The 17,517-nt window shown below is 36.0% G+C and overlaps 1 protein-coding gene across 2 annotated transcripts in view; it reads left to right on the top strand.

The window, feature by feature from the left end:
* Positions 1–9,113, top strand: part of LOC126175157 (protein phosphatase PP2A 55 kDa regulatory subunit) — an 87,637-nt gene extending 78,524 nt beyond the window's left edge. For both annotated transcript variants that reach the window (XM_049921735.1, XM_049921736.1), the window contains exons 10-11: positions 2,884–3,063; positions 5,441–9,113. In XM_049921735.1, coding sequence (XP_049777692.1) covers positions 2,884–3,036 — 153 coding nt within the window. In that variant the 3' untranslated portion in view covers positions 3,037–3,063; positions 5,441–9,113. The remainder of the gene's footprint in view (positions 1–2,883; positions 3,064–5,440) is intronic.
* The last annotated feature ends 8,404 nt before the right edge of the window (positions 9,114–17,517 follow it).

Raw genomic sequence — 17,517 nt, 5'->3', positions numbered from 1 at the left:
TTCAAGATAGGCATTTTGTGTATGCTGAATTCATTAAGAGTGTAACCATGTTTCATTCTGACTGTGTATTTATTCTGTAAATATTACCAGTTCCAGTTTACTGTAATGTATTCACCTATTTTGAAAATCTCATGACAAATGATCAGAATCATATAATTTTGGATCTATGGAATGAAAACTGAATTTAATCTAATATCCAGTCTGCCTTTCAATGAGCTCTCACATGTCGTCTGAAGTCTGTAGTAGTTTGGGGTCAGTGGAATGAATGCTACAGGGCATTGGGATCTGGCTGAGAGCTGTTTTTGAAGTAACTTATTTGTAACAGTTCGTTGTGTCACTATAGTGCCAACTGCTGCTCAAATTACTGCTGCGGATGCAGTATGATGCACCAGAGCTGTATGTCAAACACAGTGGTCTTCCTCCTCGATAGTGCCGCATAGCCGTGTGGAGCGTGGTCTCGCGAGCATACATTGTTGTGACAATTGCTACTACCAGTAGTGTACAGTGGCTAAATTCCTGCCAAGTTTTTCTGCAATATTGCGGAAGGAACACACAGCTTCTCATGGCCCTGTTAACACGATCCCAATCAAAGTCAGTGAGGTGTTAATAATGGTATTCTTGGCTAACATCAACTCACCACATTCAGTCTCAAAGGTAACTAACAATCATGGCCGTTAGAGCATGTATGTAAAGGAAACGGGATTTACATGTTCATAGTGATGCTACTAGTACCACTCTTATGCGACAGGCACAAAATTTTAGTATACATCATCTTTCATATGTAGAAACAAGACTACCAGCCTTCGTTTGCTGCAAACTCCCCACTCCCCTCCCTGTCAATGTATTTGCATTTAGGTTTCAAGCAGTGCATATTAATGTTGGAAAGGTTTCCTCAGCTGCTTACCCAGTCCATCTTGTTGCAGTATACTGGGACATCTTGTTGATTTCAGATTCATGTGTGACAGTTTCCCCTGTTGCTGAAAGAGATATGACTGTTCTTCAGCAATTTTATTGTTGACTTTCTGCTTTTGGAGTTCTGTTGTGGAGAAAAAAATATCGATTAAAGCTTAATGCTATAGTGGTGATAGTCATTACAGACATACATGGAAGAGAATAGTGTCGATTTTAAAGGAACTGTAAAGGCATTTGGCTTTCAAACTTCCTTTTTCTAGAACTTTACTGAAGTCGCATTACAGTTAGACCACCTTGCATGGTGGATTATGTGGCAGGTTATGTGCATCAGACTATACATAAACTACGTGATCAAAAGTATCCAAACACCCCTAAAAACATAGGTATTGTGATTAGGTGTATTGTGCTGCCATCTACTGTCAGGTACTCCATATGAGTGACCTTTGTAGTTGTTAGACATCATAGGAGAGCAGAATGGGGTGCTCCGCAGAACTCATGGACTTCGAACGTGGTCAGGTGATTGGGTGTCACTTGCGTCATACGTTTGTATGTGTGGTTTCCACATTCCTAAACATCCCTAGGTCCACTGTTTTCAATGTGATAGTGAAGTGGAAATGTGTAGGGACACGTACAGCACAAAAGCGTACAGCCTGACCTCGTCTGTTGACTGACAGACCTTTGACAGTTGAAGAGAGGGTCGTAATGAGTAATAGGCAGATATCTACCCAGACCATCACACAGGAATTCCAAACTGCCTCAAGATCCACTGAAAGTACTATAACAGTTAGGCAAGAGGTGAGAAAACTTCGATTTCGTTATCGAACGGCTGCTAAGCCACACAGCATGCCGGTAAATGCCAAACAACGCCTTGCTTGGTGTAAGGAGTGTAAACATTGGATGATTGAACAGTGGAAAAACGTTGTGTTGAGTGACGAATCATAGTACACAATGTGGCGAGTCACGGTACACAATGTGGCGATACAATGGCAGGGTGTGGGTATGGCGAATGCCAGGTGAATGTCATCTGGCGGTGTGTAGTGCCAACAGTAAAATTCGGAGGTGGTGGTGTTATGGCGTCATTTTTTTCACTGGGGGGGGGGGGGGGGGGGGGGGGGACACTTGCGCTCCTTGTTGTTTGGCATGGCACTCACAGCACAGGCCTTCACCTTCTTGCTTCCCACCGTTGAAGAGCAATTGGGGATGGCGATTGCATCTTTCGACACAGTCTAGCACTTGTTCATAAGCACGGCCTGTGTGGAGTGGTTGCACGGCAATAACATCCCTGTAATGGACTGGCCTGCACAGAGTTCTTACCTGACTCCTATAGAACACCAACCTGTCTGGTGTTTTGGAACTCCAACTTCGTGCCAGGCCTCACCGACTGACATAGACACCTCTCTCAGTGCAGCACTCTGTGAAGAATGGGCTGCCATTCCCCAAGAAACCTTCCAGCATCTGATTCAACGTATGGTTGCGGGAGTGGAAGCTGTCATCAAGGCTAAGGGTGGGCCAACACCATATAGAATTCCATTGTTACCGATGGACGGTGCCACGAACTTGTAAGTCATTTTCAGCAAGGTGTCCGGATACTTTTGTTCACAAAATGTATGTATGTGGCTGCTAAAAAATGAAAAATCGATTTTTAGAGTTGTACTTGCATTTATGGGAATTTTTTCCCATAACATTTTTTTCTACTGGTATGTAGTTTTATGTAACAAATTGAAAAATGTAAGGTTTGAAACGGAACAAATTGCTTTTTCTGTTAACTGCTTTTGGTCCCTTTGGTATATTTTGGTTGTAAAGTGTTGACGTGTTACAAACTACTCCATTTAATTATACTTTCAGTTAAAAGTAAAAATGATCATTCTAGTTTCAACACAAACGTATTTTTTAAGTAACCAGGAAGAAATGCTCCCTTAAATATTCTAGATATGTGCAGGTTTATAGAATTGCGTTCTATATGTTCAACAGGTATGCACAGGAGGTAAACGGAAGAAGGATGAAATCACTGTTGACTGCTTGGACTTCAATAAAAAAATATTGCATACAGCATGGCACCCTTCGGAAAACATAATTGCAGTGGCTGCTACAAATAACCTGTTCCTATTCCAGGACAAGTTCTAGCAGAATGGCATGAGAGAAACAAATTGGGTAAATATCATCATAAACCAAACTCATTATGTAGATTCGGAAGATTACTTTCTGTTAAATTCTGTGTCACATTAACTGAAACCTACATGCCATTCACAGTCTTCTGTATTGCTTATGGTTTCAACTAAATGCTTTCAGAGACAGATTACCAAGAGTATGCTGCAAGACCATAAACCAACAAATGTAAGAGTTTCCCAGTAATTCATTTGTTTTACATGTATTCTTGATCATCTCCCTGCCTTGTAGTTATTTTAAGAGTGCTCTCTGTTTGGTACTACCCCTTTTTCTATAAGTTCGTTATGCATGAATCGTTGCTTTTCTCAGAGTCTTTCAAAAATTTCACAGCTTAGAAATAATGAAGACAACCATGGCAATATCTAAATGAAATGAAGTATGGATGAGTATGTCCACTAAGGTATTGTCATCACAAAAGCAGAAAGCAAAGACTGTGCTGCTATTCATTACAAACTGAATTTTTCCTAAAGTAACATGTGTTTGCTGACCTTTTTGCTAGCATGAATTTAGTGTGGTGACTGTAGTGGCACTCACAAAACAGCTCAATTTCCCTAAAGTAATGTTGTTTCTCTTACACAATTATGTGTAATGTCTGCATGTTTATACTGAAATCTGGAGGAGCTCATTTTGACGGAAAGTGCGAAATAATTTCTCAGTACCCACATACAGATTCATAACCCCATAGATATAGTTCTGAAAATTCATGATTCTAAATTTTTAATAACTGTGAACATACTTGAGAGATTTATTAGAGAAAGTGTAGGGCGTACGCAGTGTGTAATTGAATGAATAATTGACCTTGTAACTATTATGTCACATGCACCCCAAATTTTTCATTGTAAATCTTACAGGTATTTTCATAGCTGTTAAAAATTCAGTCATAAATTTTCCCAACTATTTGAGGATAGGAGACGTTATTTTATAGTGTTAGTTTGATTTTTAAACATTATAAAATTTCAATATGTTTATTTAAATATAATTATTTGTTCTCATGTTTCCGTAATTGCTAAAGTATTTCACGTAACAAGAAAACATAGTTTATCTGAGACAGAATTGAAGTGTAAATCTGATGTGGTATATGTGACAACTTCTTTCCCAAAGTAAAAGAATTATTGCTTCCAAATAATAATGTATTATTAAATTGGATAGATAAAAAGTTTACTCATAAAGCAGCAGCAGCAGCGCGCTCACACACACACACACACACACACACACACACACACACACACACACACACACACACAAATGACTGTTGATCGGCAAGCTTTCGGAGTCTGTTGTGATTGGCAAGCTTTCGGAGTCAGTGGCTCCTTCTTCAGGCAGAAGGGTTGAAGGGAAATGAAGAAGGGTGAAGGAAAAGGACTGGAGAGGTCTAGGAAAAGTGGTAGATTTTGGGAAAGTCACCCAGAACTGCGGGTCAGAGGAGACTTACCGTACGGTGTGACGAGACTAATTGTTGGAAAGATTACATTATATCAATAATTGATTGTCTTCGTTGAAATAATAATGTATGTAATACATAATTTTTCCCTAAAAGAATTTTGTATCAAGACTGAAAGACTTATGAACAGAACTTGAATGATGGAAACAAGCTTGTGTACTTCTTAAAACATTATGTTTGAAACTGAATTTAAAATATTTAAATGAAACATGAACTTTGGATATTGAACAAGCTATTTTTTTCTTTTGTCTCCCTCTTCTCATTTCATTGCATTGGATACTTAGAGGTGATACCTTTGTTAATGATGTGGGGGCTGTCAACATCATACTCGAATTCGTTGTTTTTTTTTCAACACTCGGAAACCCATCTCGTGGGTATCTTCAGAGTGTAGACAGGTGTACATTTATGATTGTTTTAAATGTTTTAGGCAAATTTTGAATTTGATGTTTTTTTAAGAGCAATGAATACTATCAGCGAGCATTCTTTTGAAGGTTATTTTACACTTCATTATTCTGTGATGTATAATAATTTTAACAATTTGCAGTTTCGTAGGCATTTAATTTCTGTGAAACAATATGAAGTATCTTAGTATGCACTAAGGCATGTTAATTGGGGCAACACTAGGTTTTATGACAGTTATTCCTCTAATTAAAAATCCTAGCTTCATAGTATAGAACAAGCATATTTATTGCCATTATCATTATCTTAGAACAGTTTCTTCCATCATTAAATCACTTTCATTTGAAGTGTATGGGATAAATAGTTTCGGTGCTGAGTTAGTCACCTGAGCCATACCCAGGTACATTTGAATGTGAAAGCCGAAGTGCTAAATGGTGTCAATTTGATTGTCATTTGTGCATGTTGTCTTCAAAAGGTAAAATATATTTGAGTAACATAACAATTTAATTAAAATTGTTTCAGCTTTCTGTGAAGTGCTATTGACAGTGGAACTTAATAGCCATAACTGCAAAGGAAGAGGAGCAATAATATGGGTGAGAGCCATTGCTACAGTGCAGAGTCCATATGCCCATTTTGAAGCTCATCAGCATCGTTCTTCCACCGCTAGTGTCAAGAAATGTCTGTGAAGTACTTTTTTATATAAAAATGTTCAAAATGATAAAAAGGGAAGGCTTGTGAGGGAGTCCAGTGCACAGTTGTCCCCAGTGTCTGTGATGTTGGAAATAATGCAACTGCCTCCACATAAACGTGCTCCAGTATATATCTATGTCTAGCATGCTGGGATTTTTTTTATTACAGTTTATCTGCAAGGACTACAACTATTTTATAGACTGTCCAAATGTAAGAAAAAGCACGCCAGATAGTTTTCCGGCCTGGCAGTATGCGGCTTTATATTGCCTGGTTTAATAAATTTTTAGTTTCTATTTTTGACGTGTATGCTTGCATGCTGGAGGCTGTACCGGAATATGTATGCTTGGAAACTGTTTTGAAATACTCAAGAAGTGTGGACTAAAACTATTTTTTCAATAGTGTTTAGCAGTTTGAAGTGTATCTGTTGACTGGAAAATGTTTTTGTGAGAGAGAGACTGGTGCAGATCAACAAGAGTAACAGTGTTGTTACTCCCGATTTTGCTAATCAGATTGTGAAACAGTTTTGGTATAACACTCGTTACTCATATTTGTTAGCATTTTATATTGGAGTATTTTGTGGATTACGGCAATAATTAAGGGGACGTGGCGAGTGAGTGACAGGTTAATTTGATATATTGATTATTTTCATTTTGTTGTGTACAAACACTACCTTTAATATAAAATTTATGAAAAAATCGTGTCTCCTTTTTTAAAGATTTGTTAATAAATTGGCGTTCTCTGTTGATAGGCAATTGAAATTGTAAATGCATGGTCATGAATAACATTGTAAAATATATGTTGTGTTAATTGAACAACGTGTCAAAGGCATTCTATTCCTTTTATTTATTATTTTTTGTGTTATGTATTACTGATACAGAATGGTGCACAAAATATGTATATTAAGATGTGAATCTGGTGTGTGCTGTAGATTGTCGTTTTCCTTCTCTGAAGCTTTCAATGTAAGGCACTTCGACAGTTACTCCTTTGTGTATGAAAAAAGTAGATATATTTTAATTGTACTCATTTTTTATTTAAAAATTAATTTTAATTTTGGCTCTACCAATACATATAAAGTGGAATATACCATAATATGACTGTTACAAAATGGCTTATTGAAGTCAGTTTCCTTCCATTAAAAGTAGGTGGGATATGAGTGAATACTCCATGTGTCATCCTCCAATGTATCATATTATCATTAAGTTATTCACCATTACTTTATTTATTTATTTCTATCTGAGCTGTGATTTTCTGCAGACTGTTGGCTGATATGTTAAGGAAAAAGATTCATAACATCTTATATTTCAGTAAGTGAACATAAAATAAAAACACTCAGTGCAGTGGGAGTCATAATAGTTAATTATTTATTAGTTATAAATATGGAACATAAAATCTGTGGACATACAATTATCAAAATTAGTTTCTAACAACACCAATATTTCACCAAAATCGGAAGAATAAATACATTAATTTGTTAGAACTACCGTTTCAGAAAAGCAATGCACAGTACGTCGTCTTTTCACAGGACCACCAGTTCACTCTAAGAATTTTGTTTCCTAGTAGTTCCTGGACTAAGTTATTTGTGCATCTAATAGGACCTCACATGTATCTGTAACAGAGGTCCACATAAAAAATTTTGCACCATCATCACTATTATTGAGTATCTGAAGCTGTAGCGAACTAGATATTCTAAAACATTGTGCATTACATATGTTGCAACTTTTCTGTATTTTGCTGTGGGCAATGGGCTAACAGAAAACCATAGCTAGTTTTCAGACAGATGCCTTCATAATTGTGAAAACTATTCGACTCGTACTGCATTTTTACAGTGTATTACTTTTTGATGTGTATAATATATTTTCAGCTAACTGTGAATGTGAATATAATTGCCTTTCTGGAACCCTGAAATTTTACAAATATCAGATGTCAACAACTACCTACATCTGGCACTTCGAAATTATTTTTTGCAGAATGTTTTTCTTGTATCATTAGTGGAAAAAAATTGCATAAATTTTTCAGACGCAGCTATCATGTAGTAAGAAATTTTTTTTATAGTTTACTGATTTGTAACTATGCCAAAAGATTACTTTCTGATGGAATGAAATGTCATAATCCAATTTCAAACTCCAGCTTGTCTGTAGATAGTTCAATAAAACTGGAAGTCCACATTACAAAGGCGACGTATCACAGTTTTCAGGGGTATTATGGAATGTATTAAACAGTGTCACAGCAGCTTGCCACTAGGGTTTTCACTATTGTCAGAATATATACTGGAGACTTCATTCACATAAAATTTGGAAAAAACCAAATAAGTAGCGATACCACTGCAGCTCTCATCTTGACTGGCTGGACAACTAATTTTAAGTGACAAGCTTTTGTTGACGAGACTAAAAAAAATGACAGGAGAAGCTTTTCTGTCAGTGTTATCGTGCAGTGTGACTTTCTTGTGTTCATAATTTTAATTGTTATTCTCTGATACACCACAAATCTTCTGAAATCTTTTAAATCGCATTATGATCTGTTAACCCATGCTGTGGAGTTGATTGCTCTTGTACTTCATTTTTCAGTATTTTGATAGTTTGTATTTTCCAGTTATGTTCAGAATAATTCATAGAAATTACGGAGTAATATTTCCACCTTTTATAGTCAGTCAAATATGTGCTACTTTTTTCTTGTTCTGCTGCTCAATTTCTTTACCTGAAACCTGTAGTTAGTGTTTGTCTATCTTCCTTCGAGGGAGATTCCGTCACATTGGATTTCAAAAGTAAGCTGCATCAGTAACTTTGCTCACACTAAAGAATCACTATGGAAATTTTTCTAGTAGTACGTTGCTACTGACAGACAATAATAATAAAAAAAACTTACTCCATGCAGGGAGTAATTTCCAATTTTTGATGGCCTTGTTGTCTTTAATTATAAATACTGTTTTTTCAGTCATACAGCGACAAAAGTATGTGTTCAGGTTCTTGATGTGTCATGACATATAGCAACAAAGTTCTGCATTTCCTCCCCGTTTTAAGCTTTCTCTTAAACAATGCAGCTGTGTGTAGACTTAATTAATGAGAAAGTTTGAACTGATCAATAATCATTCATGCCTCAATTTTATAGCTAATTTGTGTCATTTGATATTTGTTGACAATTTCATGAACAATTATGGTAGAATTTGAGACACATCCTTTGTTTTACCTTCCTTTACGAACTACTTTGTGTTTCTCCAGCTGTTTTGCAGAATGGCTGTAAAGTAAAAGTGAAACTCTGAAACAGTATAAAGAAAGATCTGTTCTGTCCTCCTGTAGTCATTCACTCACAAAAGGTTTAGGAAGCTGAATGTTGTGTTTGTGTATTAACATTCTTGCATTAAAACTTGGAGTCAAAACTTTTGCATGAGACAGGTGTAACTCTTTTGCAAAAAAAGGTGTACGTCATTCAGTTGGTGGTCTTTGCCATAATTTTGCTGATTGCCTCCACTTTTGTGCCAATTGCAGTGTGTGCCCTTCATACTGATGGAGATTTTTACTGGATCTCGCTTTCATTTACAGCGAATGTTGAATCAAACACTTCGAAAATGTTGACACATTGTTTTGTGTACAGACAATAGAGCTCCATATTTTTGAAGTATTTCAATTGGTATGTGGTACGCTTATATACAAGAACTGTTTAGTGACGTTCATGCTTACCTGCATTGTGTTAATGGAGGTATGTGTATAGAAAAAAATGTAGGACTTTTCTCCTCTCTGTGTCTGCGTGTGTTCACACATGAAGTTGGCTTTGGGCATTTAGTACTCCTTTGTTTTAGAAGGAGTATTACGAAGTACCTCATGAAGGCAGTTTGCTCAGCATTGTTTTTGTACTATTCAAACATGGCTAATTCTGTGACAGTGAAATGTTTCTTTTCAGGTTTTTCATTGTATATCAAATAATTAGGAAACCTGTATATTTTCTTTTTCACTTTACTCTGTAAAACATTTATATTCAACAGAATCTGTACAAAAAAAAAGCACCATTCCATTGAGTAAAGTGTTGAATATCTGCAGAATGGTTTTATTTTGTTCGTTTTCAGTGTTTACCTGTGGTGGCATATTTGGAAATTGCTGTTGCTCAACACAAGATTCTCAGTTCATATAAGATGAAACATAAGAGATTGTGGCTACAGTTTCTTATTTGTGTATTTGCTGTTGTATTTTGGAGATATATGAGAGTTGTAAAATAAAAAGTTGCAGTCAATATTTTTTTTTGCCGTTGCTAGAGAGTTAAATAATTCTTAGTAATAATGCTCTCGCTCGCTCTCTCTCTCTCTCTCTCTCTCTCTCTCTCTCTCTCTCTCTCTCTCTCTCTCTGTGTGTGTGTGTGTGTGTGTGTGTGTGTGTGTGTGTGTGTGTGTGTGTGTGTGTGTGTGTGTGTGTGTCAGTGCCTCCTTCATATCATTACAACTGGAATATGAAAAACATTTAATAAAATCATGCGGCTACAATTTCTGTAGTGATGAGTATATAATTTTGATTGATGCATTTGCGTCTGTTCAGGCTGTACTTATACGTGGGGAAGTTAGGAACGGTTACAGTATTGATAGTATGAATGTAGTAGTACTGAAGCTACATAGCACAATCTTCGCATACAACAATTTTTTAAAGTGATACTGCAATCAGGTTAAGTTTTCAATTTGTGCCTTGAGAACTGTTATGAAACCAAAAGTGCACACTATGATACTGGCTGTTTTATTGCTGTTACTGTCATTACTCCTGTTTCACTTTGTTTACAGATGAAAAGTGCTATTGCAGGAGAATTTGTACTTAACAAACTTAATGTGGAAACTGTAATTTAAAATATTGTCTGGAGCTTGAATCAAATAGGTAAATAGTCATCAGAATGACTTCTCTGAATGTGTGTGCCTTTGGGAGATTTTTAGAATAAAAACTGGCAACAGCAGCATTGTTTTTATTTGTTAGAAGTTCCTATATAATGTGCCTTCAATATTCCTCAAAAATTTAAGAAAAAAAGCAGATCTTCCCTCTTTGAAAATCTTTTCTTACTTTTGTGTAGAGGAATATATTTTTTGGGAAATATCAGCACTCCCTCAGCTTTAAGGTAGACTAAAAAAAAAATGACCACAGCTCATACCAGATATGTTAATGAAAGTACCATTTATTCCATTACATATATTATTTGTCAGTATTATTTGTATAACATTTCCTTGTGACAGTGGGATAGTTAGATTATAATTAATTGCAAAACATGAATGCTTGAGTAATTGAATACTGCCAGTATGATTAGATTCAAGACTACTTGTGTAAGTACAGATTTATTGAACTGTTCTGTGATTCTAAATCATTTGTACGAAAATATTATGTAAAAAATTCATTTTCAGCGAAACTATGGCGCCACAATGACAGTACTTCTGGTGCACTGACATGACTTTTGATTATATATTTTATCTTATCTGCACACATGTTACTTGTATAAAAAAAACTACTTTTACATGCAGGTTAACCTTATTTTCTGAGAACAAAGTCTCTTGTTTCTCCTCTCGTTTGTGAAGTGATGTCTCTATTCAGATATCCCTTAGACTTCAGGTCTGTCTCGTCTGCCAGATATTTGTCACCAGTCCAACATATTTTACACCCAGAGAGTAAGTTTTGATATTTTTTTCTGCTGCTGATATTCAAAAGACTTTGTTGTGTAGTAAGTTTATAGGATAAATGCGTGTGAATTATTTTGCCTGTCTCCTTTTTAGTGATTATATTTATGATAGTACCAAAGAAATCCGGCTGTCTTTCATACTCATTATACCATTGTGGTGCAAGGAGCGTCCAATAATTAATGCAGTAGACCTGTCCTTATGTTTTCAAATTGAAAAAAGTTTCATTGCAAGTAACTATCACTAAATGAGGTTAAAAACATCAGTGAAACTGTAAAATTTTACTTAAAAATTACATGACTGGTAATAATGGGATCTTGAAATGCAGGAGACCATGTCCCTTTGGTATAATTCTCTTGCTGTGTTTTGTGAAGCAGTTAGTTGATTTGAAAGCCAGATATCGCATATGCTGTCTACTTCAGCAGTAATATTTATTCCTGCATTCTAGTGAATCGCAGGCTGTGAGAGTGATAACATTAGATTCCTAATACCGGTTTCTGTTATTTGTTTTTTGTTTTTGTGGCTCATTATTGTAGCTGAATATGAAAAGGGACTACAGTAAATACCATTATTTTTGGATAAAACATTTCAGCAAAGGCCTGTCATTATTATAGTGTGTAAATAGGCTACATCAGTAACTGCTCATACTTCTGTGACTTTAGTTAACCTCATTTCAAGATTTAATAACATAGTGCCAGTAGTATCTTTGTTACATATGCCATGTTATTGGTTTTGCTTTGTGATATTTTGTGGCAGTCTTCTGATAAGCTTTAACAGTAGATTACTGATTATACTCACGATAAAAATTTAAGTTAAAAATTTGCATTGTTTCTGAGAAGCAGCAGAGGATGACATTTGCAATAACATAACTGCAGCCATCCATTTAACAGTATTGTTATGATCAAAGACTTTCTTGTTGCGATTACACATACACTTTCCTTAATATTGTATAAAGTTAAATAATGGAGGATAGTGCATAATAAAAATTGTTACAGTGCAACAGAAATGTATTAGCAATTTATTGAGTGAGGCCCATAAACATGTCAAGCAGTATTAGAATGTTAATGTACTGTAATGACATGGCATAAATAAAATGCTAGTCTTCTAATAGTGTGTGTAAACAACAGAAAATGAAACTTCTTGGCAGATTAAAATTATGTGTTGTTCTAGCAAGCAGTTGCAATATGTCAGGAAGTTAAAAAACAGTACACTTTTCATTGCAAAGTGAATGATTCAGTCCAATAACAAATGAATTGACTGTATTGTACCATGTATCGTACAGCACTGAGATTTGAATATATTTTATACATAATCCGGACTAAATTTACTGGAGTCTCTATTTACTGCAATGCAAGTGTCATTATGCATTATGCATGTAGTATTTTATTTTGGTGCTAAACATCACGTAAAACTCACTTCTCCTTTAATGTAATCTGGTTTTCCACTGTTCAGAACAACATAATCTTATCGCAACTAGAAGCCATTTTCAGCAGCAGAGGATAGAACAGATAATGTGACATTACTGCTGGATAATACATATTTGTTCTAAATTTTAAAACTGATTTGCCATTGAAACACTGGATTAACATTATAATGTAAATGGAGAGATAAAAAATTTACTCGCCAAGCAGTTTCAGGGGAACACACACACAAAAGGGGTTTAACGTTTACAAGCTTTCGGAGCCTGTGGCTGCTTCTGGTGGAAGAGTTGAAGGGGAAGGAATAGGCATGAAGGAAAAGGACTGCAGAAGTTTTGGGAAAGGTTACAGTTCAGAAAAGTCACCCAGAATCCTGGATCAGGGGAGGCTTACCAGATGGGCTGAGAGGGCAGTCTCCACTGACCTGGGGTTCTAGGTGACTTTTCTAAACTGTACCCCTTTCCCTAAATCTCTTCAGTCCTTTTCCTTCACCCGTCAACTTCTGCCAGATAAGGAGTCACAGGCTCTGAAAGCTTGTAAAAGTTAAATTGTGTGTGTGTGTGTGTGTGTGTGTGTGTGTGTGCGTGCCTCCCCCCCCCCTCCCGCCACCCCTTGGTGGACAGATTTTTTTGTGTGTCCATTTACATTATACTGTCAATAATTATTTTCACCCTATTAACATAGGTACACTACTGTGATCAAAAGAGCAACACCCCATGTGTACCTGATAACAGTTAGAAATCTTGAAATGCATTGTACAAACACAGTGTGTTATTAGTTATGGTACACAATCTATTTTATTTTTCTATGACATCACTTTTGTACATCATCTTTGGGAGCCATTTAAGAAAAAATGGCAGTGTGTACTGTTAGAGGTGGCGTTAAGGAAATTCCAGGACTTTTTAATTTAGAGGAAATAGTACCCTGGACATTTCCAAAAGGCAGTCTAACAAGTTCAAATGCAACCGGAGATGCCACTAAGTTGTATTTTGCAGCCAATGAAATTGGGAAAATGGTCTCTTTGAGTTTTAAGTAAACAAGTTCTTTTGTCCATGCATTGCTTCAGTATTTGCTACAAACTGTTTCTTGCTAAAGTTTTTAATGGTGAAGTAGAGCTCAATAATTAGAATTGTCTGTTCTTACAAATGAAGTTCAATGAACAAGACGAGGCAATCCTCTTGCATTCGTATTTTTGGAAATGTAATATGGAAATATTTTGAACCTGGAAAAGTTAAGCAGTATAGCACTCGGCAGTTTTGTAAAATAGTGAAACATATGTGTTCAGTACTTACACTGTTTGTGTAGTTTGACTTGTTTGGTTGCATTGGCAATTAATGTAATTTTTTAAAACCATTAAATATTGTACACATTTTGAATGTTTTCCCTCATTCCTTTCCCAGATGTTGAGTTATAAATCTTATTATGCCAGTCTTACATCTATTAATCATAGAGAGACTGAGGCCAGTTTTTGTTGCAGTAGAGCAAGGAGAGATATTTATGAGATAGATGATATATGAATTTGTTGTTGCAGCTTTTAGCTATGGATTATAGAGTAGGTTTGTTTGTTGCAGTATTTGAAGTTTGAGTACAGACTCTGTGCAAAAACTTGAAAAACTGTTGTTATAAAATGAGTATAAATAGGAATGCTGTGTTATCTTGTAATTGTTATAAAAATATGACATAAAATGTAGTTGTTCAAAGAATGTTCTCATTAAAGGTTATTGGGGGGAGGAGAGCAAAGAGATATATTAACCCTTAACCAGAATCGTGGGTCATTTTGGACCTACCGACAATAACAAAATCGTCAAACAATGGAAGCGTGCGGAGTTTGTTTCGCGCGACATTGTAATCTCAGAACATTGTGAGGTGCACCAGGGGCCAGGAGCTCACTGCTTGAAATTTACTAGAAGTGGAGGTAAGTGCCATCGCTGGGTCCAATTTGACCCGCGATTCCAGATAGGGGATTTTTGAAGTGAGTGTATACAAATTTATTTTGTGGTGTTTCAGGCACCTCATTGCCACAATGCAGCAGGGCCTCACTGAAAAAGAAATCTGTGAACTATTATTAGACGAAAATTATTCAGACACAGAATCTTTATGTGATTTTCAACCTTGTGATGAAGAGAACATAAGTGACGATGAAAATACACAAATTTCTTCTGAGTCAAGTAATTCATCATCTGATGATTCAATAGAGAGAGATAGCTGGCTATCAAGTAGTTCATATTTTCATGGCAAAAGTTGATTCAAGTGGTCTACTCGTCCACCAGCTAGGTCCAGAGTCAGGAGCCACACATCATCACTTACCTGCCTGGTCTCATCGTTACAGCTCGTGAAAAACGGAACACGTCACCAATTGAATCATGGCAGTTGCTGATATCAGGTGAAATGATCGCAATATTTGCACTCACACTAATCAGAAAATAACAGAATATTCAGAAAAGTATAAAACTAATGCTACTTACACTAACCATGTGAGTAATATGGAAATGAAAGCATTTTTTGGGTTGTTGCTATTATCACGTGTATTCAAATCTGCCCATGAAGATACAGAAAGTTTATGGGCAACTGATGGAACTGGCCGAGATATATTCAGGATAATGATGTCGGTAAAGCGATTTGTGTCCGTGTTATCTGCTTTGAGATTTGATGATGTGAATTCTAGGGAAGAAAGAACTACTAATGATCGCGCTGGTCTCATCTCAGAAATATTTGGAAATTTCATTCAGAACCGTCAGAAAAACTAAAGCTGCTCAGAATATTTGACAGTTGATGAAATGCTTTGCCCTTTTAGAGGGAAATGTTTTTTTAGGGTTTATATGAAATCGAAGCCTGCTAAATATGGCATCAAGATATGTGCCTTTGCGACGCTAAAATGCACTATTTATACAATGCTTTTATCTATAAGGGCAAAGCAATCACTAACAAAACAAGCCAACTCTCAGTTCCAACACAGAATGTACTGCAGCTTACAGAACCTTTATTTGGAACAAGCAGAAATGTAACTGCTGATAACTGATTCTCTTCTGTGGAGTTGGTTGACAAACTGATGGAAAATGGTTTGACCTATGTTGGAACGATGCGCAAAAATAAAAGGGAAATACCACCAGAATTTTTAGCCAATAAACGACTGGTAGTAGGATCTACGTTATTTGTTTTTGTGAAGGATAAAACATTGGCGTCTTATGTCCCAAAAAAGATTCGAAGTGTAGTGGTAATCTCATCAATGCACCATGACAATTCAGTCAATGAAAACAGTGGAAAACCTGAGATAATTGAATTTTACAACAGAACAAAAGGTGGTGTTGATACATTAGATCAGAAATGTGCCAATTATTCAGTCTCTAGAAGAACTCAACGATGGCCATGTCTCATTTTTTCAGCAATATTGAATATTGCGAGTGCAAATGGATTCGTATTACGGAAGGCATCAAATAGTGGAAAACATATGAAATGTAATCATTACATAAAAGAAATTGGACTGAATTTGATAAGGCCATTAATCGCAGAAAGGAAGATGGAGTGTTCTTTATTTTCAGTAGATTTGAAGAGTAGAATTGATAATTTTCTAGGGGCAGCTGACAAACCACAAAATGACCTATGACTAGAAAATTCACGTAGCAATCAAAGTGGCTCATGAAAACGAGGAAGATGTTATTTATGTGGTCCTAAAACTGACAGCAAACAATCACAAAAATGTGACAGATGTCTTAAATTCATCTGTAAACGAAATGCAGAAAAAAAAGTGTTCTATACCAAGTGCCGTTCTTAGTTCAGGTACTGATATAGATAACATTTGGACACTTCTATGTTTTGTTGTCATTATTTTTGTTTCTGAGTGATGGCATAAAGAATCCCTATTTATGTTAAGGGGAAGTTATGAGAAACCCCATGCTATATCTAGGTTTTTTTAATCTAAGCCTTTTTTGTAATCATGTAGCATTCCAAAGTAAGGTACTAAAAATTCTTGTAATAATATTTGACATAGGACTTGAAGATTTAAAAAGAATACTATGAAAAAGTTTTGCTCAATAAAAGTTGATTTATGTTTGAAACAAAACTTTTTAATACAATCTTTACATATGAATTATATCTTTTATGGGGATTATGTTGAATTTTTATTCAAGGGTACATTTGGACCCGTGATTCCAGTTATGTTTGTCAAAATATCGATTCTGGTTAAGGATTAATAGAGACTAAATGAAATTTGGCATTTCTCTAAACTGTGTTAATATAATGAAATTGGAGTCTCAGGAGAATTTGAGCAGGTGCCTTATATGCAGGGTGGAAAGTCAGCCCCATTTAAGGCCCATTCACACTGGCTGGCATGTCAGAGCATTCCACAGTGCATTTTCGATGGTGGCATTCACACTCATGGCACTGTCAAAGTTTCTCAGGAACAAAGTTCTGACAGCTGATACATCCGTTTTTCTCATGACATTCAAACTTATTTCGTTGCGAGACACAGCTATGCACTTTCTTCGTGCTTTTGTTAGGTCGTGGTTTTTTGTTGTTGATATCAGGTGTTATTCCATGTGTTCGTTCTTTATTATTTTCACTTGGTCATTTTTTGGTCTTTTGTTACAGATTGAAAATAGGTAAGGAAAGCCAAGCGAGCTGAGATCCCAAGACTTCACTTGATTTGATTTTACATGACGGCCAGTGTGAATTGACCTTAGCCACCTTCGTTTTGGCATCACCTTTCTCAGTTTGTCATGTTTTCAACCTTTTTGCTCTTTTAGGAAGAAAATACATTACTTTCGTTTCAAAGTTCCGCATTCATGTCTGTTAGTTTATCTTCTTGGAATGCTCCAATGATGAAAGTATATAAAATGTAACCTGTGAGACTTCTGAAATTT

The sequence above is a fragment of the Schistocerca cancellata genome, chromosome 3 (genome assembly GCF_023864275.1).
Source record: "Schistocerca cancellata isolate TAMUIC-IGC-003103 chromosome 3, iqSchCanc2.1, whole genome shotgun sequence".
In the NCBI taxonomy this organism is placed as follows: domain Eukaryota; kingdom Metazoa; phylum Arthropoda; class Insecta; order Orthoptera; family Acrididae; genus Schistocerca; species Schistocerca cancellata.
This window is presented reverse-complemented; position numbering and strand designations above follow the sequence as displayed.